This window comes from Maylandia zebra, linkage group LG3 (genome assembly GCF_041146795.1).
Source record: "Maylandia zebra isolate NMK-2024a linkage group LG3, Mzebra_GT3a, whole genome shotgun sequence".
In the NCBI taxonomy this organism is placed as follows: Eukaryota; Metazoa; Chordata; class Actinopteri; order Cichliformes; family Cichlidae; genus Maylandia; species Maylandia zebra.
In genome coordinates, this window is record NC_135169.1 from 25,823,933 (window position 1) to 25,842,723 (window position 18,791).

The following is an 18,791-nucleotide window of genomic DNA, read 5'->3' on the forward strand; positions in this document are numbered from 1 at the left end:
GCAGGCCTGCTTGTGTACATCCTCATCACTGAAGACTGTACAGTCCCGGTCTGAACCGTTATGCCATGTGCTTAGCCTTACCTGATGTTTGCCTTCAGCCAACAACTTTGCCCCATTTAATCCATCGTGGGATTAACACAAAGAACACATTGGCTTGTGGGCACATTAAAGACATGTTCCCATACCGGGAGTTGAACCCGGGTCGCCTGGGTGAAAACCAGGAATCCTAACCGCTAGACCATATGGGATTGGTTTGGTAATGCGCCACTGTCGTGCTCGTGCTGCTGGGTTAGAACCAGGCATTCTAGCCGCTAGACCATATGGGACTGCTCCACTGTCATGAAATCAAGGATACTCTTGTCACTCTGCAGCCTTGGTGAGACCAACATAGCAGTACCTTAATCAATTCTCCAGCAGTTGCAGGTTCTGCTCAAAAGCACATTACAAGGGAGTGGACTGGACTTGAAGCACACTTGAGTGGCATGTGGGAAAGTCCACTAACCAGTCAGTGATGAGACCATGAACAAAAAGACATGAAAAACATGCAAGTTGTAAATGACTTTACAGCACGTGCCTAATGTGGTTTGGAAGAATTGCTCCTGATGGGTTTCCTGCATGTTTGGACTTGACAGACATTCTATAACAGATTTGATTTCCACTGCAGCCCTTACAATTTATTGGTAAGGCATGGAAGAAACAAAACTTTTCCGCTAGAACACTATGGCAGCAGTGGGATTCGAACCCACGCCTCCGAAGAGACTGGAGCCTTAATCCAGCACCTTAGACCGCTCGGTCATGCTACCATTGCGAGTAAGGACCTCATCGCAAAAATCTAGATAGTAAAACTTGAAAAAGTGCAGCACAAAATAGAAGCCCAGAACATTCAGTGATGCTCTTGCTGTTTTAGAAAAACATGTTTAATACTTGCCTGAATGTTTTTGGATACAATAGCATCTGCCTGCCCTGGTTAAACTCTTATTGCAGCAATAGGATTTCAACCCATATGTGTGAGGAGCCTGGAGTCTTAACCCAGATCCTTAGACCACACAATCTAACACCTTACAATGCGGTGGACTTGAAGCACACTTGAGTAGCCACTAACCAGTCAGTGTTGACACTGTGAATAAAAATATATGAAACACCTGCACATTGTAAATGACTTTTGCAAAAGAATTTCTTTTATTCATGTATTAATCGCATTATTATAAAAACAAACAATATCCTGCTCACTCTTCTGTTAATCTTCTTCTCCACTGATGCCTTACAAAAGCCGAAGCTATTGTTGCCTATCTGTACTTCAACATCATTAGTGAAAGGTCAAAATCACTGACCATGAGAGACGTGAGACCGTCTCTGGAAGGCTCTGATTCTTCTATTGAAGTTGGACTTGAAGTGGATTGGACTTGAGAGTTTTATTTCTTGAACATCTGTAAATTGTATTCAACAGATATTAACTGAAATGGAACTAGGGCTAGAACGTAGTCTCATGTAACACACACTCGTGTTACATTTGTACCACAAGGTAACCAAGTAAGTTATTACAAAGATATTCCTATTTACAACGATGGGCTAGGGAAAGGTAGAAATGAGAGTATTTAAAAAGAAGTATCAAAAGTTAACCCTGTATTCCTGAGAATTCTTTTAGAATGTTTCGAATTCACAAGAGCTATTTTAGGATTTTTGAGAGTTCTATTAGAATGTTCCAGATTCCTGAGAATCCTTTTAGGATGTTCCAAATTCCTCCAAATAATTCTCAATGACACATTGCAACACCGAGTTTTATTATAGTCACACATTGCAATAGAGTTTTCTGGGTAATTGACCAAGTCTGGTGGCATTACCTCCAAAGCTTATAGAAGTTTCTGCTAACAGCAGCTACATTGTCAGGAACAGCACCTACCAACAGATATCCTCAACAGCTCACCTCACTATCATAACCGAGCAATATTATTGTCAAATGTTGATGTTATTCACCTACAAACACTCCTGGCTGTCCGTTGCTGTCATGGGGTGCGGAGGGTTAAATAGCAGCGCACATCTGAAAACAGCTTAACATACTCATGGTCCCTTTGTGGTTGTATAATACCTTGGTGCCACTGGATTTCAGCATGTCTCTCACACTCATACTGGTAACAGATGGTATCTCAGGATGTTTGAGGGAAGCATTCACACACAAAGGACCCAGAGTGGGGGGAGGAGTCTTTTGTCTCCTTCTCCACTGTAAGAGGTTGCAAGGGAGTGTGAAACTTTCTTTGGGGGTGGGGGTACCAAAGGTGTGAAAACAGCTGTGTACTGCCTTTAGTTCCTGTAAGAGGTATGTAACTGAAGGCCATGCTAGACTCAGTTAGGGACTCTGCCCATCGTCTGCCCCGCAATGATGCATTCCTTCACCAAGCTTGGCTTCTGTTCTTGTTATTATTAAAGAATGTTAGCTACCACTGACCGCTTGTCTGGAGGCTTTATTGAATGGAAAACTTGCACAACACCTAACATCACCCTGGTTTGGAAGAATTGCTGTTGATGAGATTCCTGCTTGATTGTACTTGACAGACATTCTGTAACAGATTTGAGTTCCACTGCAGCCCTTACAATTTATTGGTAGGGGATGGAAGAAACACGAAAAGATCCTGAAGACTATGGCAGCAGTGGGATTCGAACCCACGCCTCCGAAGAGACTGGAGCCTAAATCCAGCACCTTAGACCGCTCGGTCATGATACCATTGCGAGTGAGGACCTCATCGCAAAAATCTAGACAGTAAAACTTGAAAAAGTGCAGCACAAAATAGGAGCTCAGAACATTCAGTGATGCTCTTACTGTTGTAGAAAAACATGTTTAATACTTTTTGGACACAAAAACATCTGCCTGTCCTGGTTAAAACCTGTTCATCAACCCTGATTAACAATGGGCTCTTGGCTCAGTTTCATCATTGTCCATATGCAACTTGTCATAAGCACTGATCAACAGGCAGGATCACCATACAGCTTATGACAAAATTTGATCCGAAGTGATTGATGGCCCTAATCACGACCTTTTGACCTCCCGCCCCTCCCCCCCGGAAGCGTGTAATGAGCGTGACGAATCGCATCCTGAGAAGGGGGGGTGAACCCCGGAAGCGCGCCATCTGTTGCTAACCGTGTCGAATCGCATCCTGAGAAGGGGGGTGAACCCCGGAAGCGCGTCATCTGTTGTTGGGGGAAAAAAGTTTTTAGAGGGAGGGGGAAACCTCCGGAAGCGCGCCATCTGTTGGAGGGGAATAAAAAAGCAGAGAGGTGGAGTCCGTCACAATTTCTAAGGCACAGACACAAGATGGATTTCCTTCTGCAGCCCCGCAGCGTTCCTGTGTCCGATGAGATCTGCTCTCCCAAAGAAGAAGGCTTTGAATATGACATATTCAATCTCGATCCGGACCTTATGACCCTACCGGAAATACTCCGGAAGTGTCTAGTCATTTTCAGACCTGTTGCGTCATGTTCCCTAAGCACAGCGGTGATGCAGCAGCTGATTCTGTGATGTATAGAGAGACAGAGCGGATGTAATTTTACTTTCTTAAGCTGCACCGGCGTTTGTAATGGAAATAAAGAGTGACTTCCTGTAGAGATTTCAATAGCATTTTATTTTCCTATAATACAGACGCTGTTAAAAAACCTTTAAGATACACCATAGCTTGTGATGAAAAGAAGAACTTTCTACCCGCTTGTAACCTACAGGCTGCCTATGTGTAAAAAACTACTTTTCCTTTTGAGAGACTGAAAAACAAACCAGCGACAGGCGATCTTGTTCCACTCACACACACACACACACACACACACACACACACACACACACACACACACACACACACACACCGCGGGCCAAGGAGGAGTGAGACAGCAGATATCAGTTTTTTCTCAATGCTTATATCCTATAACACGCCCCCCAAAAAATATTATTATTATTATTATTAAAACATCTATATGAGGTAGGTTTTGCGCAACCTGCTCCTTGTCAGACCAAAGTAGAGAGTTTTTTCTTCAATACTTTAACAATAAGTTTTCTCAATAGATAGAAAATGATGACGCTGAGGAGTCAACATCCGATATTATCATTGCTTGTAACCCGGTAAATAATTTCGTACATCTCCCCATAAAACAAGTCTTAGCGGGGAAAAAAGCTCATATTCGAATAAGTTTATTCCCCTCTGTGGGAAAGAGTCAACCATGAGGCGAGTTTTGTCAACAGCAATTGTCCATTTGGTAAAACAAATATCCATCTCAAAGTCGTATTTTACCGTTGCAGAATGCGGAAAACAGACGGCGTTCGCAAGAAGGCACACACACACACACACACACACACACACACACACCGCGGGTACTTTTACAATGGGTTTTCTCAATAGATAGAAAATGATGACGCTGAGGAGTCAACATCCGATATTATCATTGCTTGTAACCCGGTTTCTTACATCTCCCCATAAAACAAGTCTTAGCGGGGAAAAAAGCTCATATTCGAATAAGTTTATTAAAGCACCCCCCTCTGTGGGAAAGAGTCAACCATGAGGCGTGTTTTGTCAACAGCAAGAACAAGGTCAGACAGCAATTGTCCATTTGGTAAAACAAATACCCGTCTCAAAGTCATATTTTAGAGGGGAAAGAGTCAACCATGAGGCGAGTTTTGTCAACAGCAATTGTCCATTTGGTAAAACAAATACCCGTCTCAAAGTCATATTTTACCGTTGCAGAATGTGGAAAACAGACAGCGTTCGCAAGAAGGCAATCAAAAAAAAAACAAAAAAAACAACCCTCTCTAACTATCGGTATTGTCAAGAGAAAGATGCGAAAAACAGATGCTTCGCTAGACTAGGATAAAATGAGAGAAGAAACGTGAGGGGAGTCGCTATCTGCTCAGCCCTACTGTGACAGTTCTACCAATCGCGAGGAAGAATCCGTGAATATTATGTCAGCATTCCGTTCAAACAACACCGCCGATCAGAGCGCCAGGGCCATCTCGCCAGAACTATTCATACCTCACCCCGGTAAGTTTTTTTCTTTACGACTTTAAATTATATATCAACAGAGATGTCAATAATTTGATTACTTTCTTTTAGATTTCTACATCAATGATTTCACGCAAGTGGACTACGGTACGATTAAATAAGTATATACCATTTTTTAAATAAGTTTAGATAGACTTGATTTAACCATGCCCTGATACTTACAGAAGCAATTGATAGTGCAGTGAGTAACAGCGAAAATCCGGCCGTTTTCCGCGGCGAATTAGAAGCCATATCCCCCGCAGAACCTCCGCTGCCGCCGCGTCGAAGAGAAGAACGAGAAGACGGCGCTATTTTCGTCTCCGCATACCGGGAGAACCGCGGAGAAAAAAGTTTTAAAATCGAAGGTAAACAATATGATGCATTATCCGCCATTTTGTTGAATAACAGGATGTGACGGAGTAATCCGAGTGTGCTATACCGCCCCTCCCGACCCGGAGCAGATTTTTAAAAAAGTTTTGCTTTATTTCTCGACAGAGGTAATCGAGAATATACAGACCCCGCCGCAGCGAAAAGAAGAAGAAGACGACGACGTTATTTTCGTCAACGCATACCGGGAGAACTGCAGGAAAATACCTTTTAAACCAAAAGGTAAACAATATGATGCAATATCCGTCATTTCGATAAATATCAGGATGTGGCGGAGTAATCCGAGTGTGCTATACCGCCCCTCCCGACTTGGAGTGGTATAAAGCGTGCTAGAAAGTTTTTATTTATTAAATCTTTCTCTTTTTGTTTTATTTCTCGGCAGCCGAGATTGCGGATATACCTATACAAACCCCCGCCGCTACAGACAATCGCGTGGAGGAGCGAGGTAAATAAAAAGTTTTTTTCATTCTCGAAAAATAGGAAGGAGGAGGTTGTTTTCTTAAATCTCTTCTGTTTTATTTCTCGGCAGCCGAGATTGCGGATATACCTAACCAATCCCCCGCTACAGACAATCGGGCGGAGGAGCGAGGTAAATAAAAAGTTTTTTCATTCTCAAAAAATAGGAAGGAGGAGATTGTTTTCTTAAATCTCTTCTGTTTTATTCCCCCCCCGACAGAGACCGATACAGAAAATCAGGCGGAAGAAAATCAGGCTGAGGAGGAGGAGGAGGAACCGTCCAGAGCTACTCCTCTCAGGAGACTGAGAGCTCCTCTCAGGAGACTGAGAGGTAATTGACGGGGGGATGAATCGATCCTATTAAACTTCTCTGCTCTATAAAAATAAAAAATGTAAGGTTTAAAAATACATTCTGTCCGTCTTTTCTTACAGCTCGACGGATGCTTCATAAGAAGAGAATCCTTGAAAACCTCGCTTTCATGTACGCCATAACAGTTCGCACATATGCATCGATATACAGACACAAGGACCTGTAAAGTAAAAGCATGTAAAAGTCTGTGAATTAAGAAATAAAGAAAATCATGTCGGAAGAACACAGCATTCCTGAGGCTTTGTTGGAAGCCGTGGCAGAATTAAACAGAAACGATGAACATTTAGCCCCACCGATAGAAAACAATATAGCCCCACCACCAAACGATCCACTACAACCTTTAGAAAACGCATTGCAGGTCCTCCTTCAAAACATTGAAAACGAACGGCTTGCCGGTCTACTGAACTTTGACCCTCTGCAGCCGATAGAAAATGCTCTTCAGCTCTACGACCAGCAGCAGGGGGAGGAGCAGGTGCAGCAGGTGCAGGTGGAGCAGCATCATCATCATCAGCAGCCCAGGGAGGAGGAGGAGGAGGAGGAGGACCGGCCTGCGGAGCATCAACAAGGAGGAGGAGGAGGATCTCGGGTACAGAACGATGCGGTGACTCGCCGCGAACATTTTAATAATTTCGAAATAAGGCGAGTATTTAACATTCCCTCTCCGGATGAAGCGAGCGACCTCGCTCAATTTTACCTCGACGTCAGGGATAATTTTGTAGATCTAGCGGATAGGGTCAGACCGGAAGTTAGTCGTAACGACCGGGTTCAACTGGAGATCATCAGCGAGCACGCGCGAAATCACTCTGTTTTTAACGTCGACGACGAAAGCGTTGAAAACATTGTACCGGTTTTTGAGGACCTGCTAGCCAGGCTGATACAATCAAACGGAGCGATCGTCGCAGGCTCTCCCCTAGAAATTGTTGTGCAAGTAATTAGAAATCCTAGAGGCGGTGGCAGTAATGACCCGCGTAAAAAGATTCACAAAATGTTAGATGATGAAATTCTAGTCAAAAAGCGTCGCTGTCTGTACGTGGTAAAAAACAAAAATGATAATCTGTGTTTTGCCATCAACCTGATTCACCTCACTCAACCTCATTTCACAGATAAACAGGCCCTGGAACGCGGCAGAGAGCTGCAGCGTTTAGCGGGGTTGAGCGATCGCACTCAGGTAACTCTCACCGACATAGGTAAATTCGAACAAATACTAAAACGTAAAATCGTCGTGTTTTACCGCCCGCCCGAGGACAGAACTCTTTCATTAATCGAAACAGACTACCCGAACACGCCTCACCCGCTGTACTTATTCTTATTCCACCATCACTATTACGGAATAAAAAATCTAAAAACATTTTTAGGAATTCAGTACATTTGCGAGGAATGTCACCGCGGGTATTATAAAAGAGAGGAACACTTTTGTCAAAACCGCTGCAACCTCTGTTTTGACCCCGCATGCCCCTCTCACTTTCTGGACTCTGTAATCTGTACGGATTGTAACAGATCATGTCGCACACGCGCGTGTTATTTAAAGCACAAACAACCTAGAATTCACTCCGGTTCAGACCTCAGCGTTTGTCAACAATTGTATAAATGTCCGGACTGCAAGCACCTCTCCCGTCGCGGAAAGCACAGGTGCACAGCCGCCAGATGTAAAATCTGTCGCGCGGAGCTTCCTCCCGACAACGATCAACACCTGTGTTACATCCAACCTTTGAAACATGAAAACTCTGATAACGCTTCCATAATCTTTTATGACTTTGAAACCTTCCCAGACAGGGAGGGGGCGCACGTCCCTTACCTAGTGTGCACAAAATCTCTAGAAGGAGAAGAGTGGCACGCTTACGGTGTAGACTGTGTTGAAAAGTTTCTCCAAAGATACAGAAGGAAAAGATATAGAGAGACCACGTTCGTTGCGCACAACGCGAAAGGGTTTGACAGCTATTTAATTCTAAGTCACCTGGTGGGGGGTGGGATGACGCCCTCTCTCATCATGCAAGGCAGTAAAATTATATGTTTCACAGAATCCGATTTCCTTCTCAAATTCATAGACTCGCTTTCTTTTCTCACCATGCGTCTCAGCGCTATGCCCAAAGCTTTAGGCTTCGAGGACAAATCCAAGGGATTTTTTCCTCACAAATTCAGCTCGCGGGACCGTTTAAAATACTCGGGTCCGTACCCTCCTCCTTCAGATTACGGGGTGGAGCGCATGTCACTCCCCGAACGGGCAGAGTTTTTGCGTTGGCACTGCGAGGCCTCCCGGGGAGTGTTTAACTTTGAAAAAGAGTCCCTGTATTACTGCCGAAACGACGTTAATATCCTGAGAGAGGTGTGCGTAAAGTTCAGAGACGGGTTTATAGGCGAAACTAAAGTAGACCCTTTCAGCTGCGTCACTATAGCTTCAGCCTGCATGAAAGTGTTTCTCACCAATTTCCTACCCGAAAACAGTCTGGCCATTCCCTCGCCCGACAACTACGGGCGCAGGTTCAAAGCCTATTCGCACGCGTCCATTCAGTGGCTGGAGTGGGTAGCTCACTCTCAGAAAATTCCCGTTCAACACTCTCTCACAACCGGCGGGGAGAAAAAAATAGGCCCGTACTTTGTCGACGGATACGCGCTGATTAACGGGGAAAAGTGGGTGTGGGAATTTCTGGGATGCTTTTATCACGGCTGTCCAAAATGCTACAGGCCTGAGGAAATCTGCCCTTTGACCCGCGCTCCTTACGGGGACCTGCACGCCTCTGCCGAGGCGAGGCTCCGGGAGCTGAGAAACGTTTACAGAGTCCGCACGGTCACTCTGTGGGAGCACGAATGGAACAAGATGAAAAAATCGAATGAGGAGGTTATAAATTTTATGCGGAGCTACGAAGTCCCGGAACCTCTGTCTCCTCGCTCGGGACTTTACGGAGGCCGCACTTCGGCCTTGAGGCTGCGTTACAGCGCCTCGCCAGGAGAAAATGTGTATTACGTAGACGTCACATCCCTGTACCCTTACGTCAACGCCAAGCGCGCTTACCCTCTGCATCACCCCCAAATCATCAGAGAGAATTTTGCAGACCCTCGCAGTTATTTCGGGCTGATCAGAGCCACCGTTTACCCGCCGCGCGGGCTCTATTTCCCCGTTCTACCGTACAAAACCCCCGGAGGTAAATTAATATTCTCCCTCTGTCGCACCTGCGCCGAGACTAATCAACAAAGCGGTCCGTGCCTTCACGACGACGAGGCCAGAGCTCTCACCGGGGTCTGGGTCACCGTCGAGTTTAACAAAGCCTTAGAATTAGGTTACAGAGTGGCTAAAATCACAGAGGTCTGGCACTTTGATAGTCGCAGCAGCGATATTTTCGCCGGCTATATTAACACTTTTCTCAAAGGCAAACAGGAAGCCTCCGGTTATCCTCCGGAAGCTCGCGACGAGGATGAGAGGAACAAATACGTGGAAGAGTACCACAGGCATCAGGGCATACGTTTAGACCCGTCAAAAATAGAGGTGAATCCGGCCAAAAGACAAGTTTCGAAATTGTGTCTCAACAGTTTCTGGGGAAAGTTTGCTCAGAGAGCCAACATGACTCAGACCACTCTGGTCAGAAAGCCGAGTCAGTTTTTTAACTACGTCTTTTCAGGACAGTACGTCTTTAAACACGTCTCTTTTTTAAAGACCAAAAAACAGGAAGTGGCTTTAATTCAGTGGAGCTATAACGAGCGGTGCGTGATACCTCCCGGCGCTACCAATAACGTTTTCATCGCCGCTTTCACCACAGCCTACGCCCGTCTAAAACTCTACGAGTATTTAGAAAAATTGCAGCGCAGCGTTCTGTACACCGACACCGACTCTCTGATCTACGTAGTGAAAGAGGGGGAGGAACCTTTAGAGCTGGGCAACTATCTAGGGGATCTCACGGACGAATTAGACGGGGACACCATCCAGGAATTTGTCTCCGCGGGTCCAAAGAGTTACGCCTACCGGACCAGAAACAAAAAGAAACTGGTGGTAAAAATGAAAGGAATAACGCAGACGAGAGAATGTTGCGAACGTGTCAATTTCGACAGTATGAGCGGGTTGGTGGAAAGTTACCTTTCAGGTATGAAAGAGGCGGAGCTCGGGACCCCTCAGAACGGGATTCAGAGGGATAAGAGAGGCTTTGTGCTCAAAAACAGAACATTTCAGAAAAAGTTTCGCGTGGTTTACGACAAGAGACGTCTCTTTCCAGACGGCACGACTCTGCCTTTCGGGTACTAGTGTTTTTGTTTTAGTTTTCTTCTAAAAAAAAAAAAAAAAAAAAAAAAAAAAAAATGGAGGAAACTGATTTTGATCACAGACTGAAAGTGCCTTTTTCCTGTCTAGTTGTGGGTCCTAGCGGGTGTGGGAAAACTCATTTTGTAAAGTGTGTTTTGGAAAACTGTGAACGCGTCATGGATACTGTGCCCGCGAATATTGTGTGGATTTATACTTCTTTTCAACCCATGTATGAGGAGCTTTCAAAGATCAATAAAAACATTAAATTTGTCGAGGGGCTGCCTGATTCTTTTGAAGATTTCCGAGACGTTCTGGTGGTGCTGGATGACGTCATCTTTCAGGCCTCGGATCACCAGGAAGTGGTTAAAATTTTCACTCAATACCGCCACCATAAAAACGTCTCGGTCATGATGCTGACCCAGAATGTTTTCCATCAGGGTAAATACAGTCGCACCATCAGCTTAAACTCCAATTATATGGTGTTGTTTAAAAACCCCAGAGACAAGCTGCAGATTGAGATTTTGGCCCGTCAGATTTTCCCTTCGCAAAAAACATTTTTCTCCGACAGTTTCAAAGACGCCACCGAGGAGCCCCACGGGTATTTAATCCTCGATCTCACTCCCTCGTGCCCAGAACGCTACAGAGTGCGCGCCGGTCTGCTTCCGGGGCAGTACCCCGTCATTTACCTGCCTAAACCCAAGTAGCCATGTCTCAGCGTATAAAAAGAAATGCAGTCTTACTGCAAGCTCTGTACCACGCGTCGCCGCAGAAACGCAAAGACATTCTCGCTCACAGCTCCCCGGATTTCCTCCAGGCGCTGTGCGAGATAGCTTTAAATCTTTTAAGGGGAAACATACCTCTTTCCGCTCCTCAATACCAAAAACTGAAACGCCAGAAAAAGATCATCAGGCTGCTGGCCGACAAGAAAACGAGTTTAAACCGTAAGCGTCAAGTTTTAAAGAAACAAACGGGCGGGTTTCTTTTCCCTCTGTTGTCCGCAGCCGTACCCATTCTGGGGAACCTGCTGGGAGGAATATTTCAAAAACGCTGAGATGTTTAAAAAAATGATTCTCGTTCCCTCTCACGAGTTGAAAAAACTGACCCGACCCACCGAGCCTACCGTCAGAGAAACTGCCAAAGACGATTTGGACGAAAAGATGAAAGCCATACTGGAGGATCCGCGGCTAAATTCGTATGAAAAAATCAAAAGATACGAGTCTCTGCTGCGGAGATATCTCACACTCTCTAAACAGGACCGGGACGAGGAGAGTAGGGTGACTTTCCACCTCCCGCCCGAGGAGGCGCAGCAGCAGGTGCAGCAACAGGTGCAGCAGCAGGTGCAGCAACAGGTGCAGCGGCCCAGAGAGGAGGATGATGAAATGATGGAAGAAGTATTAAAATCCTTACCCCCTCGAGATCGCAAAAACGCCCGCTACATTATGCAGAAATTAGCTGAGGGTGGAGGAGGATGGACAAAGAGGGGTGAATTTGTTTACAAGGGGGATGCGGTGCGGGGTTCGCACATGATCGATCTATTTAAAAACCTCTCCCTCTCTTTTAAAAGTAAAAACCAAACGCGACCGAAAGGATGGAACGCGTTTTTAACTACTTTGGTCGAAACAAACATACCCTCATCCTCAATACATAACCGTAGAGCTCGCGACCAGTATGCGCGTCTTAAATCTGTGGAGGAGGAGGAGGGAGGACAGACACCTGCGCGAAGGGGGAGAAAGCCTTCTCGAGTCAAAATAACGCTTTCCCCGACCTGGACCTCTATGTAAAATCAAATGTTTTTTGTTTACAAATGAAATAAAAAACGCTGCAACAAACTTTTTTTTTGTTTACGTTTCTTTATTCGATACACACATCTTTAAACTTTTGTAAGGAGCACGCCCCGTGATGACCTCTGCGAGAGCGAGCGGGGCAGCGTCCTTTCAGAAAGTCAGACACCATATCATCATTTTTAAACACATCGTTATATTGTACAGAGAAAGTATTTTACCGACGGATAACCCCTGAGCCTTGTGACATAGATAAAAAATGCAATGTTGCCCGCAAACGACAGACATAGGGTGCTGAAGTTGACGATCGTGATAGAGTATTTTGTCAGAGCGGCCTTCCAGAAACTCTGAGATGACCGAGGGATAGTGAGCAAAGTCGGGAGGGAATCCGTAAGAGTCAAAAAAAGTGGAGGAACCGTCCTTTTCCAGAGTCAGAGCCAGCCAGTGTTCTCCCCTCAAGTGCGAGGGGTGAGTGTTTACTATAAAGTAGGCGGGGGGTTTAAAGTCGCGCCTCAAAAAGGCCAGCTGGTCCGAGGCCCAAACCCCGCAGAAAACGTCTCCCAAGGCGCGATGTAGAATGTGCTCCAGCTGAAGGTTATCCATGTATATATTTTTTTAGTAATAATCCACCAGCACCTGTCTTTTAGAGTCAATCTCCAAAATTGAGTCGTAGCAGGCGTACACTATGAGAGTGGTGGTCTGAGGCAGAGGAACTCTGAATCTCATCTCCAGCCTCAAATTCCCGTTGGAGACGGGAGACAGGGCGTCAGCATCCTCGCTGGGTTCCAGATTAAAGGCAAACAGGGCGTAACCTTCATTAAATTCCCGGCGGTCGATGCTCAGAGGTAAATCTTTGAGGTGTCTCCCCGTGGCGGAAAACATGTGATAAAACTCCCTGACCGAATTTCCGCGGTCAAACTGTGGCTGGAAAGCTTTGGCGGGCACCTGCCTGCCGTCCTGACACAACGCCAGATACTCCACATCGTTGTGTCTAAAGTTGAAAGGCGACAGATCCCTCCTCCCGGTGAAGGCGTCGTGATGAACCATGCCCAGGACCACGTATTTGGGCATGGCTCCCAGAAAGAGATTCTCTTGGTTGCAGATCCTGGAATTTTCAGGGATGGAGTAGGTTTTCACAGAAACGCGCGAAAGAGGATAGAGGGCGTTTCCTTTCATCAGGGCCGCGGCGTGCCCCAGACTGACGGCCGGCGAGACTGTGACCTTTTTAACAAACAGAGAGGCCGAAGTTATTTTCAGGGCAAATCCCGAGTTCCCATCAGACTGAAGGCATCGCTGTTGCGTATCAATTTAATTCTCAAATCCACAGAGTTCAGCAGGAGCCTCTCGCAGAAGAAAATATCAGCGTGGAGGGGACCCAGCAGGTCCACTTCTCGCGACTCGGCCGTGAAAACGGCTCTCTGTTTTATCCCTTTGTTCGGCCCGTTGCTTATAACTATAGAATCCATGTCTCCGGCAGTGTCTTTGTAAAACAGACCGGCGCTGAATTGACTCTTTAGAGTGTCTTCTGAAAAGTTGAGCAGCGTCTCGATCATGGCCCTGTAAGGATGGGTGGCGCTGGACTGCGAAATCAATCGATCCCCCAGAATAACGTCGCACTGACTGAAAATTGTGTTGAGAGGATAATTGATGAGGGCTACCCCTGCATCGGGTGGGATGTTGCTCCCGTCCCTTTCCGTAATTTTCACTCTCAGATGGAGCATGGTGTCGTTCAGATCGAGATACTTTTCCCCGTCTCCGGGGATGAAAAATTCAATGGGTGAGTTGTCGTTCAAAGCAGAGAGGGGCTGACATTCCTGATATTTTTTATCCTCTATGGATAGCTGGGTCATGGGAGCCGAAAATAGATCCAGTTCGGCAAGGGTGCATTCGGCAGATTTCTTGTGTAAGAGAGACATTTTTTATTTATTTATTTATTTTCTTCTAAAATATGTCCGAGCTCCTCTGGGGCTTCCTTCTCTTCCCGCTGCCAGCCTTAACTGATTTACTTTTTACTCCTACGCTTTTATCTTTAATCCGCTCGCCCGGAGGGCGTTTCCTCTTCCTGCGGGAGAGGACCATCATACCCCCCGCCCCCTCCTGGCGAGGCTCTGTCAGCTTACCCATCACTCTTTTCACAGCGTCTGTAGCGATATTGGTTGCGGCCGTTTTCAGGTGAGGTTTAGCTACGGCGAACCCGGATTTGAAGAGAGGAGACACGAAACGAAACAGTCTGGAGAAGATGGATCCCTCTGCCGTACATCACGGGCGCTCCGTAAAAACCCGGAAGGGAACCTCCCACCTGCCCCTCATAATACCTCACAAAACGGTGGGGGTCCTGCGGGAGACGCGCCGCCATTCTCAAGCAGGTTTAAAGTGCAGCTTGACTATCGTTTTCCCGTAAACAAAATCCACGAATCTGTCGCGGTCCGTTTTAATTTCTACGCGTATGGTTTTAATGTATTTTTTAGATACGCGCAAGTAATGGACCGTATTATGTCTGATGCTGATCACGTCTCCGTAATCGTCTTTCACGTTAAGGACGCTGAGCAACGGTGAGTAACTGTCACCGACCGGCTGGTACTGAACGATGTCGGTGTAGAGAAACAGGTTATATACGCCCGCGTTCATATCGCACGGATACGGAGTAGAGCGCTTCGACAGAGTCCACCACTCGTTCGTTTTCAATCCCAGCATGTAAGCCAGAGGAGGGAAGACCTTTATTTTATGGCTCCCGACTCCTTTGACATCCAGACGTTTGGTGATGTTGTTGAAAGAAGCCTCGAAGGACGGGTCGTACTTTTGGATCGCCGGCACCAGGTGATCCAATAGATCTTTAACGCGTCCGTAATGACCTCCCCTGCCGAATTTTAAAATCACCAGGGGCTGATCTTCCTCCGTCGTCCGCATCAGCTCCAAGTAGGAGGCGTCCGGCGGTAGATTGTACCATGTGCGCGGATAAATGAATTCGCATAAGCCCACGCTCCATTCTCCGGTCAGCTCGAGGGGTTTGGCCAGATCCACCATGTAGCAGCCGCTGGTGTTATCTTTAAATAAGCCCTTGCTGGCGTTGGAAGGCAGGGTCACGTAAAACCCTTCGGACTCCATGATGAATTTTAAAAAATGAGCCGAATGATGCGAGGGGTCTCTTTTTTTATACGCCTACCACTTCCGAGGCTTTCACCCAGCTGTTGAATTTATCCGGCCAGTTTTTCCACTTGACAAAAACCTGTTTTTCCCCTCTGACTGTGCGCCGCTTTAAAATCTTCTCCACATGAAACGCTTTGTCCTCGGTCAGTTTCACTTTCTGCAGCTCGGGCTCATAAAACGACCCTTCGATAGGCTCGCCGTCATAATCTTGTAGCTTATACACAGGTGGCGATCGGTGAAGGACCCTGATCACAGTAAAGATTTCGTCCGTGAAACTCTGTTCGTATTTTTTATCAAATACTCCTCTCAATTTGGATATTCTCACCAGATCAGCCCTCTTAAATTTCAACTTTATTTTAGGACGGGCGGGTGTCTTTCCATACAAGTTGCGAAACACCTGATCCGCGTTCTCGGGGCGCACCTCGACAGGTGCCATTTTAATGCTGCTGTGATAACTGCGGTTATATCCTTCTAACAGGTCGGGCAACACCTCCAGATAGCGTCTGGTATTGTGCGCGGTGAAATATCTCCACATCCTCGTTTTCAGGGTGCGGTTAAATCTCTCCACCACCGAGGCCTTTAGGTCGCTGGCGGTAGCAAAATGGGAGATGCTGTGATTTTTCATCAGAGCTTGAAAACTCTTGTTGAAAAACTCTTTTCCCGCATCGGTCTGTAAATTTTCCGGTATTTCACTCTCTCTCAACACAGATTCGAAAGCTTCAGTCACTTCCGAACCCGTCTTCCTTTTCAGGGGGCGGGCGTAAGCCTTTTTTGAAAATACGTCTATGACGGTTAATAAATAATTGAATCCGTCGTTGTATTCAGACAGGTGTCTCATGTCGCACAGGTCGGCCTGAAGCTGCTTCAGGGGTTTGGTCACAAACACTCTATTTCTCTTAAATCTTACTCGCGCCGGCTTGTGCAGAGTATAGGCGTCCTGCTCGGATAAAAAATTCTGCACCTTGCGGATATCAACTTTTTTACCAGTTTCATCTTCTAAAGCACGTCGGAGTCTATTTACTCCTCCGAAACTACCTGGGTGATGCGGGTCGTAATACACTTTTTTCATCTCACTTTTCTCGGCCATCTCGTCTTCTGATAAAAAGCTCGTCTGCGTTATAACGTCGCAGGAGTCGGCTTTTATTATTTTATTCAAAAACCAGAGATGAATGTTTTTTATTATTATTTTTTTTCAAAACCAGAGGGCTTAATGTGCAGAAAACAGGAATACATTATTCAAAAACCAGAGATGAATGCTTTTTAAATATTTTTTATTCAAAACCAGAGGGTTTAACATGCAAAAAAACAGGAATACATTTTTATTCAAAAACCCTGAGATAAAACACACTTATAGAATACAGACAGGAATACAAGTAAGTTACAAAAAAAAAAAAAAACAGGAATACACTTTTATTCAAAACCCCGAGATAAAACACACTTATAGAATACAAAAACTCTTTTTTTTTTTTTATTCAAAACCAGAAGGTTTAACATGCGAAAAAAAACAGGAATACACTTTTATTCAAAACCCTGAGATAAAACACAGTTATAGAGTCAAACGGTTACAAAAAAAACTCTCTTTTTTTCTTTTTTTTAAAAACATGAGGTAAACATGTTAAAAGGATACAAACAAACAGGATACTTTTTTTTAAAGCATACACGATTAAAAAATGAGGTAGGATTTTAAAAAACAGAATACATGATTAAAATAAAGCAGGATTAAAAAACGAGGTAGTTTTTTGTTTTTTTGTTTTTTAAAAAGAAACAGAATACACTTTTATTCAAAACCCTGAGATAAAACACAGTTATAGAGTCAAACGGTTACAAAAAAAACTCTCTTTTTTTCTTTTTTTTTAAAAACATGAGGTAAACATGTTAAAAGGTTACAAACAAACAGGATACTTTTTTTTTAAAGCATACACGATTAAAAAATGAGGTAGGATTTTAAAAAACAGAATACATGATTAAAATAAAGCAGAATTAAAAAACGAGCTAGTTTTTTTAAAAAAAAAAAAAAAGAAACAGAATACATGATTAAAAATGAGGTAGGTTTTTGGTTTTTTTTGTTTTTTTAAAAAGAAACAGAATACATGATTTAAAAAACAAGGTTAAATATAGGAAGCATGCAGGATAAGAATCAGCAACCTTTGTAAAACTCCGTAACCAAACGGAGTTCCCCGATTTTAACCACGTCTTGCCCCACCAAATTGTCATAAGCGTCTGTGATGGCGTCAAAGACTTTCCTCACCGATTTCAGCTCATGAAGCAGAGTCTCCGCAACCATCCCAACTTTAACGTCCTCAGTCTTGATGTTGCGGGCAATCAGCAGACGTTGAATGGAAGGGACAAAGCGAGGAGTGAGCAGTTTCTTTCTGATGTTATAATAGTTGTCGGAATAAAAATCATCCTCCAGAATTTGCAGGCACTCGTGTTGTCTCTGGCTGGGATGGTCTATCTTACAGCCATTACATTCGTCGGTGCGATGCTTGTTTATCACCAAGTTGACCAGATGATACACAGCCGTTTTCACAGTGTCGATGAATAAAGAAGACGCCCAGCCGTCCATCTCGTCGGTATGCTGCTGCCGCTGCCGCCTCTGGCGCTTCAGAGGCCCGTAGTAGCCGGGAGTGTCGGGTACCAGCTCGCCCTCGTCAGAAAAACAATCGGTGGAGCTGGTCTCCTCATCGCGAAGCAGGGGTGCAGAGTCCATCTCTCTCTCTGAGCTAAAAAAGGCTTTTTGATCGGACTTTTAAAACAGAAGGAAGGGGGGCGTGGTCCGGGAGGGGCGGGGATTTTCAGAAGCTGAGACATTTCCTTACTCCTACAGCATCCCTCCAGCAGCGGCAAGTTTGAAAAAGAATTGTAATATCCTTCCTCACTTGCAGCATTCTTACGACCCACTCTTTGGCTGGTATAACCATCATGCTGCGAAATAATCCGCAGTCGGGGTTGAATTTCTCCATGACAAAAATGTCAGGCGCATCAGATTCGTCAGTTGAGCGCAGGCTGGCTCTCATTCTCCATCTCCCCGTGGCTGTGGTTCCTGAAGACCAGACGGTTGACAAGATTGTTTTAGTCTTGATCAGTTGCTCATCATTGAAGCGTATGCCTCCGTTCCGCGGCGGGGGAGGGGGAATAGCTTCTATTTCTTCTTCCGTAGCTTTTTCTGGAGCCGGGGGAATGTTTTCTTTATTCTCAGCGGCTGCTTTCTCCTCTTTTATTTCTGGAGCTGGGGGAATGTTTTCTTTATTCTCAGGAGCTGCTTTCTCCTCTTTTATTTCAGGAGCTAGGGGAACATCGGCGTCTTCTGGAAGTTTTTCAGCCGGGGGCTCATCATCTTCTTCTTCTTCTGTAACTGTGTAGAGAGGATGATCATCATCATCATCATCATCAGCTGATTCAACAGCTGA

General features: G+C 45.3%; 1 protein-coding gene, 1 long non-coding RNA gene and 3 other non-coding genes across 5 annotated transcripts; 1 reads left to right on the plus strand and 4 right to left on the minus strand.

Annotated features, from left to right (window-relative positions):
• Positions 1-176: 176 nt before the first annotated feature.
• On the minus strand, positions 177-248 carry trnae-uuc (transfer RNA glutamic acid (anticodon UUC)). The gene has a single exon. It is a non-coding gene; the product is annotated as a tRNA-Glu (tRNA).
• A 473-nt stretch (positions 249-721) lies between these two features.
• On the minus strand, positions 722-803 carry trnal-aag (transfer RNA leucine (anticodon AAG)). The gene has a single exon. It is a non-coding gene; the product is annotated as a tRNA-Leu (tRNA).
• Positions 804-2,637: 1,834 nt separating this feature from the next.
• trnal-uag (transfer RNA leucine (anticodon UAG)) lies at positions 2,638-2,719 on the minus strand. Its single transcript has one exon. It is a non-coding gene; the product is annotated as a tRNA-Leu (tRNA).
• A 2,495-nt stretch (positions 2,720-5,214) lies between these two features.
• On the plus strand, positions 5,215-5,844 carry LOC143417046 (uncharacterized). The gene is made up of 3 exons (XR_013097261.1): positions 5,215-5,377; positions 5,508-5,621; positions 5,782-5,844. It is a non-coding gene; the product is annotated as an uncharacterized LOC143417046 (long non-coding RNA).
• Positions 5,845-12,849: 7,005 nt separating this feature from the next.
• On the minus strand, positions 12,850-14,590 carry LOC143416694 (uncharacterized protein F54H12.2-like). Its single transcript, XM_076882171.1, has 4 exons — positions 14,527-14,590; positions 14,254-14,417; positions 13,560-14,075; positions 12,850-13,455 (listed from the first exon to the last, which is right to left on the minus strand). Exons 1-4 carry the CDS (start codon positions 14,588-14,590, stop codon positions 12,850-12,852), a joined length of 1,350 nt encoding a protein of 449 aa, XP_076738286.1.
• Between the last annotated feature and the right edge of the window lie 4,201 nt (positions 14,591-18,791).

Coding starts and splice junctions, on each gene's coding strand:
- LOC143416694 (XM_076882171.1), bottom strand. CDS start 14,590: ATGGCGGCGCGTCTCCCGCAGGACCCCCACCGTTTTGTGAGGTATTAT. Junction 14,418..14,526: donor TTATGAGGGGCAGGTGGGAG/GTTCCCTTCCGG, acceptor GGTTCGCCGTAG/CTAAACCTCACCTGAAAACG. Junction 14,076..14,253: donor AGCGGATTAAAGATAAAAGC/GTAGGAGTAAAA, acceptor CCCATGACCCAG/CTATCCATAGAGGATAAAAA.